General features: G+C 46.4%; 1 protein-coding gene across 2 annotated transcripts; it reads right to left on the bottom strand.

Moving 5' to 3' along the window:
- Positions 1 to 115: 115 nt before the first annotated feature.
- On the bottom strand, positions 116 to 13,655 carry SERPINC1 (serpin family C member 1). 2 transcript variants are annotated; one of them, XM_031002825.3, is made up of 7 exons: positions 13,514 to 13,655; positions 10,858 to 11,224; positions 8,092 to 8,307; positions 7,065 to 7,202; positions 5,856 to 6,246; positions 3,778 to 3,842; positions 116 to 370 (listed from the first exon to the last, which is right to left on the bottom strand). In XM_031002825.3, exons 1-7 carry the CDS (start codon positions 13,552 to 13,554, stop codon positions 194 to 196), a joined length of 1,395 nt encoding a protein of 464 aa, XP_030858685.1. In that variant the 5' UTR covers positions 13,555 to 13,655; the 3' UTR covers positions 116 to 193. The 2 variants fall into 2 exon arrangements, with proteins under 2 accessions (XP_030858685.1, XP_055222094.1); XM_055366119.2 differs by lacking the exon at positions 13,514 to 13,655 and adding an exon at positions 11,323 to 11,493.
- Positions 13,656 to 16,649: the final 2,994 nt, after the last annotated feature.

Raw genomic sequence — 16,649 nt, 5'->3', positions numbered from 1 at the left:
TCCAGATGTGGTTACTGGGTAAAGAACAACTTGAAGGCATCATTTTACCAAGTGCCCCAATAGCATGTTTCCCCTTTCCTTGTCTTCATTTCAAATGCAGAGTCCATTTATAATGTGAAATGGAAGTAGTTGTATTTATTTTTACTTCTGTTCACAAACCAAAATAGGAAGAGGTGCAAAGAATAAGAACATTTTACTTAACACAAGGGTTGGCTACTCTGCCCATGAAGATAATAGTGTTCAGAGGAACTTCTCTTATAAAAACCAGGAAAGGCCTGTTGGCCTTGAAAGTCACCCTGTTGGGGTTTAGCGAACGGCCAGCAATCACAACAGCGGTACTTGCAGCTGCTTCACTGCCTTCTTCATTTACCTGCAGATCACATGGGAAATAAAACTACATTAGCCACTCTGCCGTTCATTTTTGGCAGGTAAATCATCCACAGACACAGCAATTCCTCAAATGCTTTTGTTTTCCAGTAAAAAGTACATTTGGGTCAGGTTGGATTCCCTCCAGAATCCTACTTCTACTCATTCTTTCATGCAGAGAATGTAAGGTACTTGTGTTTGTCCAAGCCTTGTGCTAGGTAATAAGTGTAAGAGTTCCATTCAGGTAACCCAGAAATCTGAATGTACACAGGTTATCACATTTCTGGCTGGTACCATTGTAAATGGTTTTACAGCGGATTTTTTTTGTACCAGCCACTGAAAGATTTTTGGCTCAAGATCTGAACTCCATAGTTGAAAGAAACAGTTTCACTGTTGGAGCATCAAGATCCAAGATACAGCTACTCCAAAGAGCCACTCAGGACCTAGGGCCTGTGAAAAGAGGTGGGTTCTCTGGCTGGACGAGATACCATTTTCTTGGAGTAATAGACCGAAACAGTGGTATTTGAACATGGCTGATAAGCAGATCTAGAGGGAAACACCTTCAGAAAATTTTGCCTCAGGACCCAGAATATCACTAAAACTGTTTCTGCTCTTAATGAAAGCACATGATTAACCGGCTCCCTGGGTTTTGTGGAGCTGGTTGATGATGTCTTCTCCTTCCTTCTCACTCTTCCTTCCCCTTCCTTTGTTCCTCCCTTCCTTACCCGCTATCTCCCCATATTACCTATTTCATGCTCATTCCAGCACTAAATTTATTAGCAGACTAGAGTGTTTGCATGACCAGGATCCTTTTATTCAAATCAGATTCTGGTTTTTAATGGCTTCTCAGATCTACAATTAGTTGGGGTCCTGTTTATTAAGGATTCCCAAGGTTTTCAAAGAAAACGGCTTTGTTGTAAGAACCATGGAAATATCTTACATCATTGTGTACTGGGCTCAGGTGGATAAAATGAATCCAGACCTCTGCTTCTTCCTAATAGTAACTCAGACCCCTCAAGGAGGTCTGAGTTGACCACTTCTAACTGGAGTCCTTACAAGAGGATATTCAATGAGAGTTAAAACCCTGAGGACTCAATTTCCCTTGCAGTTCTTCCTAAGTGTTCTTTCATCCAAAAATCCATGTGAAAGAGGGTGTGAGCAGTGTCATCTTAACTTCCAAAACCATTAATACAGCACTCTTGTAAAATCCCTTGTTCTGACCTCAATACCTCTACTCTTGCTATTGTCTTAAAGGTCACTGACATTCATTGTCCTATAGACTATATCCCCACACTGATGATTTTTGCACTTAGCCTTTCTGTCCACTCCAACTCCTGCTATCATTTGAGGCAATTAAAATATCTCAGTAGGCCAGGCATGGTGGCTCATGCCTGTAATCCCAGCACTTTGGGAGGCCGAGTCAGGTGGATCACTTAAGGTCAGGAGTTTGAGACCAGCCTGGCCAACATGGTGAAACCCCGTCTCTACTAAAAATACAAAAATTTAGTTGGGCGTGGTGGCGGGCACCTGTAGTCCCAGCTATTTGGGAGGCTGAGGCAAGAGGATCGCTTGAACCCAGGAGGTGGAGGTTGCAGTGAACTGAGATCATACCACTGCATTCCAGCCTAGGCGACAGAGCAAGACTCCATTTCAATGAAAAAAAAAAAATCTCATTAGGAGACCCGTTCAACACCCTAGTCTCCCATTTCTTTCATCTTTTCATCTCATCAAACCTAATGAGCATTACCTTCATTCCACTTAAGCAAACCTGTCCATGGCTACACCTTGGACTTGCCATCTCAGAACGACTCTACCTTTGAAATTATGTTAATAGCATCTTTTTCTCAGGTTATAACCTTGTGTTCTTTCAAGCTATCACATTTCTTCGCTCCCGTCAAAATTCCACTTTCCTCTGAGTTTGATCCCTGGATCTATATTTACTTAGCACCATCCTCTGAAACCTTTCTCTTTGACTACAACCTTCATTCTTTTCTATTTCTTCGATTGTAGGAACATCTCTACCATTGTCCAATCTCCTATCCCTCACAGGCTGGCTCCCGCAAAAAATAGTCTATACCAGTGGTTCCCAAATCTCGTGCATAAGAATCCCCTGAGGAGTTTAGTACATACAGAGATTCTGAGGGCCCATCCCAGAATCTCCAAAGATAAAGCTCCCCAGATAACTACTGCTGTTGGTCCATAGTTTAGCGTTTACTTGAGAACCAGAAGTTCCACAGGCTGTACACAGCTATTACTCTAACACAGGGTTCCATGCACATCTCATTTGGGGGAACACTAGGTTAAGTGATATTCAATCGTCTTCTTTACTGTGGGACTTCTCAGACCTCAGCATGCCAGTGTGTACTGTTCATCTCCCATGAGAGGATATGCATTTATTTGACCACCTTTTCGTTTCCTCCAGTGTAGTCTAGTGCTCTAGTTGTCTGGAGCACACTTTAAGACACTGATGCACACTCACCAGCTTTCCTTTCTTACCTTCCATTTGCTCTTCATCCATTATAATTAGGCATGTGGCCACACTATTCTGTCCTCAGGGAAAGGTAAACTATGGGCAGTCTCCAAACTTTTTTTTTTTTTTTAAGATTTTTTTGGCAGAGACAGGGTCTCACTATGTTGCTCAGGCTGGTTGCAAACTCCTGGGCTCAAGTGATCCTTCCATCTCAGCCTCCCAAGGTGCTGGGGTTACAGGTGTGAACCACCATGCCCAGCCCAGGAGTCTTCTTACTAGATGCTATCCATTTTCTTAAAACTTCTCCCTGGGTTGGCCGGGTGCAGTGGCTCATGCCTGTAATCCCAGCACTTTGGGGGTGCCAAGGAGGTGGATCACCTGAGATTGGGAATTCAAGACCTGCCTGACCAACATGGAGAAACCCTGTTTCTACTAAAAATACAAAAATTAGCCGGGCGTGATGGCACATGCCTGTCATCCCAGCTACCCAGGAGGCTGAGGCAGGAGAATCGCTTGAACGTGGGAGGCAGAAGTTGTAGTGAGCTGTCCCACCATTGCACTCTAGCCTGGGCAACAAGAGCGAACGAAGCTCAGTCTCAAAAAAAAAAAAAAAAAAAAAATTCTCCCTGGGTTTCTGCGACCCCATACTCTTCTGGTTCTCCTCATGCTGTAAATTTCTTCTTGATGGCCTTTGCTGGCTTCTTTTCCTATATCACCCTCCCTAAATGTTTGTGTTCCCGCTTGACCTGCTACAGAAGAGGTAGTGGGAGGGAAGGCAGAACAATCACACCATGAAGGTTTCGGGGAGGGCTGTATTATAGCAGGCCTGCAGAGGCCTTTTGCATGCCTTAACACTGGAAACAGGCCTTTTCCACATGTGTTCCTGTTGTTCATGCATCTCCTTTCTGTACCCTAAGAGAGAGTGGGGAAGGTGTACTCACCTCAAGAAATGCCTTATGGAATGCATCTGAGACATAGAGGTCATCCCGGCCTTCTGCAACAATACCTGGAAGGAAGACCGGAGAAGTCTTTGTGAGATGGGAGAAAGTTGGCTTCAACCCACAGATGGGAATTCAGTTTGGATTAAGAGATCCTTTGGGGCTTTTTGAAACATAAGAAGAAATCCTAAGTCTTCACCTAATCATACTCTCACAATGAATATGTGTTAAAAATAATAAAGTACTTTGGGGGCCGGGTGCAGTGGCTCACACCTGTAATCCCAGCACTTCCGGAGGCCAAGGTGTACAGATCACCTGAGGTCAGGAGTTGGAGACACTGACTAATATGGTGAAACCTTGTCTCTATCGTGAAAATACAAAAATTAGCCAGGTGTGGTGGCGCATGCCTATAATCCCAGCTACTTGGGAGACTGAGGCAGGAGAATCGCTTGAACTCGGGAGGTGGAGGTTGCAGTGAGCCAGGATCACGCCACTGCACTCCAGCCTGGACAACAAGAGCAAAACTGCATCTCAAAAATAATAATAATAAAGTACTTTGGGCTTGTTCAGCGTAGCTCCTGATAGTTCATTCTCAGGCTTCAGCTTTTTGTGGGAGAAAGAAAGGGCAAGACTCTGTTCTTACAGAAAAAAACTCACTCCATCCAGAAGGAACATCTTTCTTTCCAGTCTGGCAACATTTTTAGTTTTCAAAACTAGCTTAAAGACAGCCCAATAGCACAGTGGCTCACGCCTGTAATCCCAGCACTTTGGGAGGCCAAGGCAGGTAGATCGCCTGAGGTCAGGAGTTCAAGACCAGCCTGGCCAACATAGTGAAACCCGTTTCTACTAAAAATACAAAAATTAGCCGGGCGTGGTGGCAGGCGCCTGTAATCCTAGCTCCTTGGGAGGCTGAGGCAGGAGAATCGCTTGAATCTGGGGGGTGGAGGTTGCAGTGAGCCGAGATTGCACCACTGCACTCCAGCCTGGGGGACAAGAGCAAGACTTCGTCTCAAAAAAAAAAAAAAAAAAAAGCCCAATAAAGATAAATCTAATTACTTAACATCGTAAACTTATTTTATTATTTATTTATTTATTTAGTAATAGGACCTCACTCTGTTGCTCAGGCTGGAGTGCAGTGGTGTGATCACAGTACACCACAGCGTTGACCTCCCAGACTCAGGCAATCCTCCCAGCTCTGCCTCCCAAGAAGCTAGGACTACAGGTGTGCGTCACCATGCCTGGCTAATTTTTTTTATTTTTTGTAGAGACCATCTCACTATGTTGTCCAGGCTGGTCTCGAACTCGTGGGCTTAGACGATCCTCCCACCTCAGCCTCCCAAAGTGCTGGTATTACAGGTGTGAGCCACCCTGGCCAGCCAAGTTCTTTAAAAGATATTTTAATGTGCCAGGTGTGTTGGCTGACGCCTGTAATCCCAGCACTTTGGGAAGCCAAGGCAGGCGGATCACAAGGTCAAGAGTTCAAGACCATCCTGGCCAACATGGTGAAACCCCATCTCTACTAAGAATACAGAAATTAACCAGGTATGGTGGCGTGTGCCTATAATCCCAGCTACTCAGGAGGCTGAGGCATGAGAATCACTTGAACCCGGGAGGCAGAGGTTGCAGTGAGCCGAGATCGCACCGCTGCACTCCAGCCTGGGCAACAGAGTAAGACTCTGTCTCAAGTAATAATAATAATAATAATAATAATAATAAATGTCAGTGAGGCCTGTGTAATGGGAACCAAATCTCCCCAGCTCTTAATATCTGTCTCTTTGCTCTGAATTCCAATGCCCTTTCAAATTCCTCTCCACCTGGTCCCATCTTCTCTACCTGATACAGACTCACAGGGCACCAGTGCTGGCTGGGCCCATGGAGATCCGAGAACAAACTTCCCTTTTACAGAAGAGGAAACTGAGGCCTCAAAAGGAAAAGAGATTTCCACAAGTTAGCAGTAGAAACTAGGATCAGTATCCAGGAGTCCTGACTTGTTGCTCCTTTCTATTCTTTCTCCAACTCTTCCACTTTTGGTCAGACTACCTTGCGGGTAGAGAAGGGAGGAAACTCCTTCCTAGACAAACCTGGGAGTTTGGACTTTTCAGGGCTGAACAGATCGACAAGGCCCATGTCTTGCAGCTGCTCCTTCAAACTGAAGCCGTCCTCAATGCGGAAGCGGGGCATGTGGACCACCAGCATCATCTCCTCCAATTCATCCAGCCACTCCTGCAGCACCTCTGGGGTGAGTTCCTTCTCCACCTTGGCCAGGCTCTTCTCAGGCTTTGGCAAGATGAGGACCATGGTGATGTCATCACCTTTGAAGGGCAACTCAAGCACCTGGGTGCCTTCAGCCACGCGCCGATAACGGAACTTGCCTTCCTGGTACATCATAGATGCTGAACACGACTCTCCATCAGCCTTGTAGAACAGTTCCTTCCTTGTGTTCTCAGGGCTGAACTTTGACTTCCACAGGCCCTGGAAGAGAATCACAAAGTAAGAACACAAACATTCATAGGAGGATAGTTATTGACACAAGACATATCCATATTATAGTGTTACATTAATATATAATTATTCGGAAAAAAGACTGGCGGGATATGCACAAAAAGGTTAATAATGGCTGTGTCAGAATGATGGAATTATGAGTAGGTTTATTCATAACGGTCAAACCTTGGAAGCAGCCAAAATGTCCTTCAGTAGATTAATAGACAGACTGTGGTACATCCAGACCAAATGTAATGCTATTCCATGCTAAGAAGAAATGAGTGACAAAGCCACAAAAACACAAAGGAACAGTAAATGCATTTTACTAGGTGAAAGAAGCCAATCTGCCGGGCGCGGTGGCTCACGCCTGTAATCCCAGCACTTTGGGAGGCCGAGGTGGGCAGATCACGAGGTCAGGAGATCAAGACTATCCTGGCTAACACGGTGAAACCCCGTCTCTACTAAAAAAAAAAACAAAAAATTAGCTGGGCATGGTGGTGGGTGCCTGTATTCCCACCTACTTGGGAGGCTGAGGCAGGAGAATGCCGTGAACCCAGGAGGTGAAGCTTGCAGTTAGCCAAGATCACGCCACTGCACTCCAGCCTGGGCGACAGAGCGAGACTCTGTCAAAAATAAATAAATAAATAAATAAATAATAGATTGACCTGCCCTGCTGACCTGTACCTGTGTAGCTTTAGGCAGTCCATTTGCCCTCTCAGGGCTTCGGTCTCACCATTTAAAAAAAAAAAAAGGGTAAGCTGAAGAGCAAGAGGAAGTCCCTGGGGTCTCTCCAGGGCCATTCTGAGTACCTTGAAGTAAATGGTGTTAACCAGCACCAGAACAGTGAGCTCATTGATGGCTTCCGGGGGAATGACATTGGTGATTCGGCCTTCGGTCTTATTGGACACCCATTTGTTGATGGCCGCTCTGGATTGCTCTGCATTTTCCTGAGGAGAACAGAAAATAAACCTACTCACTTGTGCTATTCAATTGGCTTCTCCATTTTCCCAGGCAGCATTTTATTTTTCTCACCATCCCTCTGTCCTTTCCCACCATTTGATTAAGAAGCCATTGCTCTAACCCAAATTAGGGAAGCCTCACATATCTAATATAGTTCCATGAATCTTTCCTGTAGTTAATAAATATTATCAGAAGAAAAAGAACAAAAAGAAATAGGAAGAAATAAATGAAAAGAAGGAAGGCGAAAATAGTCTGGGAAAAAGAAGATAAAATATTATTTTCTCTGACTTTGGAAAACCTTAACTCACAAAGGTAGAATTTCCAAGGCATGTTCCAGGGGAAGCAATGAATGATTGCAGGTTATATGGGGTTGGCAGGTTATATGGAGGAGAGAAATGCCCATGCGGTCAAATACATTTGAGGAATGCCGATTGAATAAAGCCAACAGATTTCTTTGTTGCAGAGTTTCTCAGAACCTTCATAGGCCCACGTGCTTCATGAATCTCCAAGAGGAGAATATAACATGCATCATGTACCAACTTTATTTGACCATGATAACTGTTCAAATTAAGTAAGATATCTTGTAGGACTAGCATCTTCAAAACACCCTTTGGTATATATTTGAAGTTGGTGGATGGAATGAAGAATTGATTATTTATTCATGTTTTCTGGGCAGTCACTACAATCCAAGCATGGATACCATTGATTTCTCAGGTTTCAAGTAAGAATAACTATTCCAGGGGTTCTAACTTTTAGTCAGCCCTCCAGCAGTCTTCAGCAGCAAAGCAGTGTGAATTTGGATGCTGTTTCTCCACCTCCTCAATCTCTGAGTGGAGAGGAAGAACTCGGAGGTCAGGGGTAACATCTGCAACTCACCTTGAAGTCCAGGGGCTGGAGCTTGGCTCCATATACCAACTCACTGATGTCCTGGTAGGTCTCATTGAAGGTAAGGGATTTGTCTCCAAAAAGGCGATTGGCTGATACTAACTTGGAGGATTTGTTGGCTTTTCGATAGAGTCGGCAGTTCAGTTTGGCAAAGAAGAAGTGGATCTGATCAGATGTTTTCTCAGATATGGTGTCAAACTTAAATACCTATAGAAGTCAAAAAAAAATGGTGGTGGGTTTGGTGGGCAGCCTAGTTAACATGGGTGGTGAGCACATGCTGGTCAGTCTCTGACTAATAGCCACCTCAGTTGTTAACTCCTTCAAGCACAGTACCTGGGACAGCATAAATGCTCAACTCTTGTGTTCTGATGAATAAAAGGATAAAAGAAGAATGAAGGGTAGGAAGGATAAAGGGAAAAAGAGAGACTAGGTTGCCACCTAACGTCTCTAAACGCCTCTAGATCAACACACGGATGTTTTCTTGCTGGAATGGGAAAAGTCCTCTTGGTGATTCTGGACAGAGAAGAGAATCAGGACAGTGTCCTTCTCGTAACAAACACTTTTGTGGCATCTACTGGGGCCAGCTGCTCATGGAGGCTCTGGGATACTGGTGGTAGGGGTGAAAAAGGAAGAGTGAATCTATCAGCAAGGGATTAAACAGGCTCAGAATCTAAGAGCTCAGGGTTGAAAAGGACTTAGAAGTCATCCATGCTTTGAAGTTGGAATCCCCCAGTGCCCACCTTCACCATCCCCAAGGCAAAATGGGTGAGGCTGTTCCCCTCCTGCCCTTTCCATGCTCTCTCCTCAGGCTGCAAAAGGCCTTTTGGTTTTATCTGTTCTCTGCCTTTGGTTTTCCTGATTTTGTTCCAATAGGCACTTTTTTTAAGGGGGATTATGCTTTTGATCAAAAGCTTGGTGCTGAATTTCTCTTTTCTCTAGAGAGATTCAGTCTCACCCTGCTTTCCCAACGCATGGCGTTTGTGTAGAGGGGAGGACCCAAGGAACATGTGTGGTTTGGAAGCAGTGTTCTGTTCTGTTCTTCTTGTTGGAAGGGTTACGTTTAAGATCTTACTTGGGGACAGAGACATGAGGGATATGGAAGTGCTTTGAGACCAGTACCAATGTATACAAAAACGACTGAAGGGCCCAGAGAAGGCAGTATTATGTGTCTTAAGAGTTTTTAAATCTACAATTTCTTTCAAGGAGTGAAGACTTGGGTTAACCCACCCCAGAGCCCTGAGCAAAGGTGATGAAGTTCCATGGAAACTGACCACTAGAATAGAAGGAACCCTCCTAAGACCCACAGACTTTAGTGTCCAAGTTTCAAATAAGCACCGTATACCATCTTGAAGGGACTCATGCCTCCCTATTGATGAACTCTGCTTCCAAAGTGTGATCCAACTTGAAGAAAGACTGTCATGCAGCCAAGCCAAGGACAGATTAAAGATCTAGTGTTTCCATCCATGACTTATCATAGCCCCAGAGGCCAACAGTGATCATTCAATCCATGACATTTCATCTTATCATGCCCTACTTCCCTCCCACAAAAGGCAGTGGGGGGAAGGGGGTGGGAACCAAGTCACTGACCTGAAAAGATCCATACTTCCCAGAGCCAGAAAACACTCTCACGTCCTTGAGGCTTCTCTTGGCTTTCCTGGGCCCCTGGTCTCAATATACCATCCTAGGCCCAGTGCAGTGGCTCATGCTTGTAATCCCAGCACTTTGGGAAGCCAAGTCAGGCCGATCCCTTGAAGTCAAGAGTTTGAGGCTGGGCGCGGTGGCTCACGCCTGTAATCACAGCACTTTGGGAGGCCAAGGCAGGTGGATCACGAGGTCAGGAGTTCAAGACTAGCCTGGCCAACATGGTGAAACCACATCTCTACTAAAAAGAAAAAAATTAGCCAGGCATGGTGCCGGGCACCTGTAATCCCAGCTACTCGGGAGGCTGAGGCTGAGAATTGCTTGAACCCGGGAGGTAGAGGTTGCAGTGAGCTGAGATCGCGCCACTGAGCTCCAGCCTGGATGACAGAGCGAGACTCCGTCTCAAAAAAAAAAAAAAAAAAAAAAGTTTGAGACCAGTCTGGCCACGTGGTGAAACCCCATCTCTACTAAAAATATAGAAATTAGCTAGGCGTGGTGGCATGTGCCTGTAATCCCATCTACTCAGGAGGCTGAGGTGGGAGAATTGCTTGAACCTGGGAGGCAGAGGTTGGAGTGAGCCGAGACTGCACCACTGCACTCCAGCCTGGGCAATAGAGCGAGACTCCATCTCAAAAAAAAAAAAAAAAATACTATCCTAGAATTTTTTTCCACAAGAGCCTATATGCCTGATGTCACCAGATGGTAAAGCTACTCTTCTTCCACCAGAGGAGGGACTGGCACAACACATTGCCTGGCACAGAGGAAGTGCTGAATGAATAAATAAATAAATGATCAAATTAATGAGTAAACATATAGATGAAAGAATTACTGAAAAGAGAAGTTGAGAGAAGATACAAGCCTTCCCCCATTTTAAGGTGCTCAAAAGAGGAAACCAGGATTTAAAAAGTAGATAGCCAAGATTCCTTGGCTAATTTTTTAAAAAATGATTTTCAAAGGGAATTATAACACAGTAGTGATGTTCAAAGGGAATCATAATGCATAATGAGCGCCCCTAGTGGCCTGCAGTGTTGGTTGAGGAGTCATTGGACTTGGACCTATGGAAGCCCCAAAGGTGCTCCTAACAAGGTGGCTGGGCAGAAGACCTTTGGGTCGTACCTCCATCAGTTGCTGGAGGGTGTCATTACAGGCACCCAGCTTGGTCATAGCAAAAGCCGTGGAGATACTCAGGGGTGACAGGAAAATGTTATCATTGTCATTCTTGGAATCTGCCAGGTGCTGATAGAAAGTGGTAGCAAAGCGGGAATTGGCCTTGGACAGTTCCCAGACACGCCGGTTGGTGGCCTCGGGGATCTTCTGTTCTGAGCCCTCATCCTCAGTTGCCTTCTTCTCTGGGGAGCGGTAAATGCACATGGGATTCATGGGAATGTCCCGCGGCTTGGCTGTGCAGATGTCCACAGGGCTCCCATGACAGGTCACGCAGTCCCAGAAGCCAATGAGCAGCAAGGACAAAAGATAAACCTTCCTGCAAGGAGACAAAATGCCGAGTTAAGCTAGGCTGAAACCCCTAGCCCCACTGCCCACCACAGGGTTGCCCCAGTAAAGCAGAGGATTCCAGCCCACCTGGTGTGGCCAAGAGAAGGGCTAAATCCTTTGAACCAAGTACAGGGGCCTGGGACAGGTTCAGTCCTAGACTTCTTGCCAGGGGACAGTTCAGTTGCCTGGACATGGTCATGTTGGAATTAGAATCATCTGATGGTTATCTGGAGTATTATGTGCTCAACTCCCGACGCTGGGAGAAAAAAGAATGAGAAGCTTCCTGTTTGTGACATGGAATGTGCATGCCTAAAAAATCGGCTTTAGTGCCCAGTGAAGAGTCAGGGTGGTAGGGGGAGCCAGCTACAGAAACTGTTTGGGGAAGGACTCTGATAGATGCAGCAGAGAGATTTCAGCAACACAAGAGAAGTAAGAAGAAATGGATGGAGCAAAGGCAATATCCGGCCGGGTGCGGTGGCTCACGCCTGTAGTCCCAGCACTTTGGGAGGCTCAGGCATGCAGATCACTTGAGGTTGGGTGTTCGAGATCAGCCTGGACAACATGGTGAAACCTCGTCTCTACTAAAAATACAAAAATTAGCTGGGTGTGGTGGCGCACACCTGTAGTCCCAAGCTACTAGGGAGACTGAGGCAGAAGAATAGCTTGAACCCAGGAGGCAAAGGTTGCAGTGAGCTGAGATTGTGCCACTGCACTCCAACCTGGGTGACAAAGTGAGACTGTGTCTCAAAACAACAACAACAAACAAACAAACAAACAAAAACAATGGCAATATCTGTGTGCTGAAGATTCCTACATCTCTAGCTCCAGCCCTAACCCTTCCACTGAGCTCCAGACTGACTATTTGCTGGACAGTTCCACCAGGAACTCCTACAAGTTCTTCAGGGAAACAGGACCAAACTGAACTGGTAATTAATTCTCCCCCACATGCCTGCTCCTGTGAGTGGGCTCAGTGAACCCCGTACAGAAACCTGAGAATCACCCTGGATTCCTCCCTCTCTCCTCCTCATTTAATCAAACCCCAGAGTCAATCAGTTCACCCCAGAGTCAATCAGTTCTGTTTTTTTACTCTTTCACCAGTTATTGCCACTGCTTTAGTTCAGGCTCTCATCCTTTTTTATTGCCTGGAATTTTTAATAGTCGCCAACATGGATTCAATGAAGGTAAATGAAGCTAATTTCACATTTTAAAAAAATGAGGTAGTTGGGACACTCGATGAAGCAAATCAAGAGATAAAGTCTCTTGTAATATTTTTTGTAGATAAGACAGGGTGGGGCAGGGGCTGCCTCCAGCTGGTTTATGGCTCCTGGGTGTACACAAGCGGGTCTGTGTGTGGGTACTGGATCTTCCCATCTTCTCCTGGGAGAGAAAGACAGGCACCCAGTGCAGATTCACGGACATGGTCCGTTGGGCAAGCGTGGGGCTGGCTGGAAGCTGGGGCAGCTGAGGGGGATTTGCCTTCTCGCGTGGTCTGAGTCCAGTTCTGCAGCCCTTTCAAGAACAGAGGTGCAAAGCCGGAGAGAAGCAGCGGCACCAAGGGAGATGTGAAAGGCAGGCTGAAGAAGCAGAGAGAGAGAGGAAAGGACCCTGCCATTCATCTTCCCATCTCCACTGCCCACTCTGTCCTTCAACTACATTTGGAAATGCAATTTGAGGCTGAGAGGACCCTGGGAGAGCTATGAAGCACAAATTAAAACCAAGACAGTTGTGCCACCACCCCGTTTCTAGCCTCCTGTGACAACTCAGATGAAGAAGGGAGTGTGTGTGGCATTGAGGGAGGGACAACTCTCACTGTGAGAAAAGGAAGCAGTCTTGGCCTTTCAGTCAAAGGTCACTGGGATTTGGGTGGGGGTGGAGTAGGGTGGATATGAGTGGAAGAAAGAGCAAAAAGGGAGTGAGGAGGTCCTCATGGGTAGCATTTGCTCTCTTCCCGGATGGATGGCAGGCCCTGGGGATTCCCCTTGGAGCGTCCCCTGGATCCCGTGAGTGCTGACGTCCTGCACAGCATCTTTACACCAGGGATGACATCCCCCTTGTTTCTTAGGCTAGGGACCCAAGGGGTAGCTTAGGAAAGGCCTTACCCCAAGAGGTGGGGTGGGAGGGAGAGCACTTGAAATGACATCTTCCAAACAGGTCTTTGACTGTAACTACTAGGGAGAGGGCCTGGTCTTCTCAAAGGTGTTGGAGGTCATTCCTGTGAGTCCTTTGGAGGTCACAAAGCCCAGTGGGGGCAGGCAAGGGGAAAGCTCACCCCTCTTACCTTTTTCCAGAGGTTACGGTTCCTATCATATTGGAATACATGGTCGCTAATCTTCCACAGGGCTGGGCAAGTGGAGATAGTGTGATCTGAGGCAATCCGCCTGAAAACTGGTTCGTTCCTCTAAATCTCACAGAGGTTCCAGAGGACAGGGTGGGGCACAGAGCTGGTCAGGAGGGGGAACTGAGGTCAAAGGCTGATGACCAGTTCCCAGGGTTAAGCAAAGTGTAGAGCCCAGTGTTGTTTAATTAGTAGAGAAGTTTTAAAGTTCAATCAGGCCCAGGGAAAGCCTGAGCCACCTCTCTTGCCCACACTCCCTCACTCTTCTCCTCAGCTTTATAGAAAAGGAAAAGGAGAGTATGTTCATACCCTCAAACTTGGTTAGGAAATACCTGACTGAGGAGAAACTTGTCTGCAGGATTTTTTGTTTCTTGTTAACTAAATCAGAAGATAGAAATAGTTAATGTCCAAAAACTTCTAGCCCTCTACCTGTAATTCCCTCTCTCATAGTTTTCTTTATGGAGAGAGGGAGAGAGAGAGAAAAATATCTAATTAGAGGAGGCAAAGAGGGAAAAGCTGCTACCTTCAGGCATCTGAGCGCCAAGGTGTCCCTGGCGCAGACGAGGGAAACATAATGGTTACACCTGTGGCCCACAGAGAGCACCCCCCCCGCCCCGCCCATTCCCCAGCAGCCCTGAAGTGGTGGGACAGGGAGAGAAGAGCAGGGCCTCGGGGTGCATGCCAAGCGCGTTTCTAAGGGGTGTGAGCAGCTGGGAAATACTTAGCAAAACTCTACTGGGGGATCAGGAGACAGAATGCGGGGCAGGTGAAAAACCCATGTACAACTGCTGAAATAAAAACAAACTAAATTATATTTATGTGTATTGTTATTTTTATTAGTTATTGGGGAGATTGGGTAAATTCAAACTAGTGGAGATAAAGGGCAGGTTTGTTTACATTTCCCTCTTCTGAAATAGCCAAAAGCACCATCACAAGGACTGCAGCCACCAAGTTCACAGGGCACGTGTGCCTCCTGCTGTGTGATCAAGGACTCCTTATAGTTGTTGTTGCAGTCATAGGCATTTTCGAGAGCTCTTCGTTCATGAGAGAGGACATCTCTCCTGAACTGAAGCTGTGTCTAAGTTCTTGGCTGATTCAGACCCTGGATCCTTTGAAGCCCTCCATGTGCAGTGTGAACAGTAGCCGAGAACTGTGCCAAAGGGCCCCAGAATGCCCAGAGGCTCATCTGTCACCCTAGATTAAAGACTATTGAAAAGGCTCCTGTTCAACCACTTGAGTTCAACAAATACACAAGTGCTACTTGTGCCAGCAGACACTGTTCTTGGGGCTGGGATTCCATTCGGGGGAGACATACAGCAATCACATAAAGAATCAGTATTTTAGGCCAAGTGTGGTGGCTCACACCTGTAATCCCGGCACTTTGGTAGGCTGAGGCAGGTGGATCACCTGAGGTCAGGAGTTCGAGACCAGCCTAGCCAACCTGGTGAAACCCCATCTCTACTAAAAATACAAAAAATAGCTGGGCATGGTGGCGGGCACCTGAAATTCCAGCTACTCAGGAGGCTGAGGCAGGAGAATCACTTGACCCCGGGAGGCAGAGGTTGCAGTGAGCCGAGATCGCGCCATTGCACTCCAGCCTGGGTGACAGAGCAAGACTCCATCTCAAAAAAAAAAAAAAAAAATCAGTATTTAAAAAATAAATATGTAACGTGCCATTCAGATGTTAATAAGGTCCATAGAGAAAACTATAGCAGGGCAAGGGTATAGGAAGCAGTGGGAGGAAGTGGGGAGGGCACCATCTGAGAACATGCGGTAGGAAAGGCCTCCCTTAGGAATCATTGTTAGGAAACCAGAATGAAATGATGGAGGGGGCCATATGAATATCTTTAGGAGGAGTTGTCCAAAGAGAAATCAGAAATACAAAGACCTTGAGGTTTCAGGAACATGCTGTTGAGACCTATTGTTCCAGCTTATAGGAGTTGTGAGGTTTGTGTCTTGCCAAGAAGGTCCTTGGGGGAGGGCAGATGAGGGGCCCTGCAAAAATATAGGTGATTTGGTGAACATCTGCTGGAAAAGATTAGGATGCAGATACTACCAGGTCAAGGAATTAAGAACTATAACATCAGGGTTTGTGTTTAATTTGTTCATCCAGGCTGGATGCAGTGGCCCACATCTGTAATCCTAGCACTTTGGAAGGCCAAGGCTTGAGGCCAGGAGTTCAAGACCAACTGTGAGACCCCACACACGGTGAGACCCCCATCTCCAGAAAATAATAATAATAAGCTGGGCATGGTGGCATGAGCCTGTAGTCCCAGCTACTCAGGAGGCTGAGGTGGGAGGATCACTTGAGCCCAGGAATTCAGACTGCAGTGAGCTGTGATCACACCACTGCACTCCAGCCTTGGTGACAGAGTGAGCCCCTGTCTCAAATGTTAAAAATTAAATTATATATATATTTTAAAAGTGTTCTGCCAGGCATGGTGGCTCACGCCTGTAATCCCAGCAGTTTGGGAGGCTGAGGTGGGCAGATCACTTGAGGTCAGGGGTTTGAGACCAGCCTGGCCAAGACGGTGAAACCCTGTCTCTACTAAAAAATAAAAAAAAAAAATTAGCTGGGCATGGTGGTATGCACCTGTAATCTCAGCTACTCAGGAGGCTGAGGCAGGAGAATCACTTGAACCCGGGAGGTGGAGGCTGCAGTGAGCTGAGATCACGCCACTGCACTCCAGCCTGGATGACAGAGCGAGACTCCATACAGGTGTAAGCCACTCTGCCTGGTGCATATTCTTTTCTTCTTCTTTTTTTTTTTTTTTGCTTGAGATGGAGTCTCACTCTGTCGCCCAGGCTGGAGTGCAGTGGCCTGATATCAGCCCACCTCCAACCTCTGCCTCCCAGGTTCTAGAGATTCTCGTGACTCAACCTCACAAGTAGCTGGGATTACAGGCCCCCTCCACCATGCCTGGCAATTTTTTTTTTTATTTTTAGTAGAGATGGGGTTTCACCATGTTGGCCAGGCTGGTCTCAAACTCCTGACCTCAAGTGATCCGTCTGCCTTGGCCTCCCAAAGTGCTAGGATTACAGGCATGAGCCACTGCACCCAGCATTATTTTCAAATATA

This window comes from Gorilla gorilla, chromosome 1, assembly GCF_029281585.2.
Source record: "Gorilla gorilla gorilla isolate KB3781 chromosome 1, NHGRI_mGorGor1-v2.1_pri, whole genome shotgun sequence".
In the NCBI taxonomy this organism is placed as follows: Eukaryota; Metazoa; Chordata; class Mammalia; order Primates; family Hominidae; genus Gorilla; species Gorilla gorilla.
This window is presented reverse-complemented; position numbering and strand designations above follow the sequence as displayed.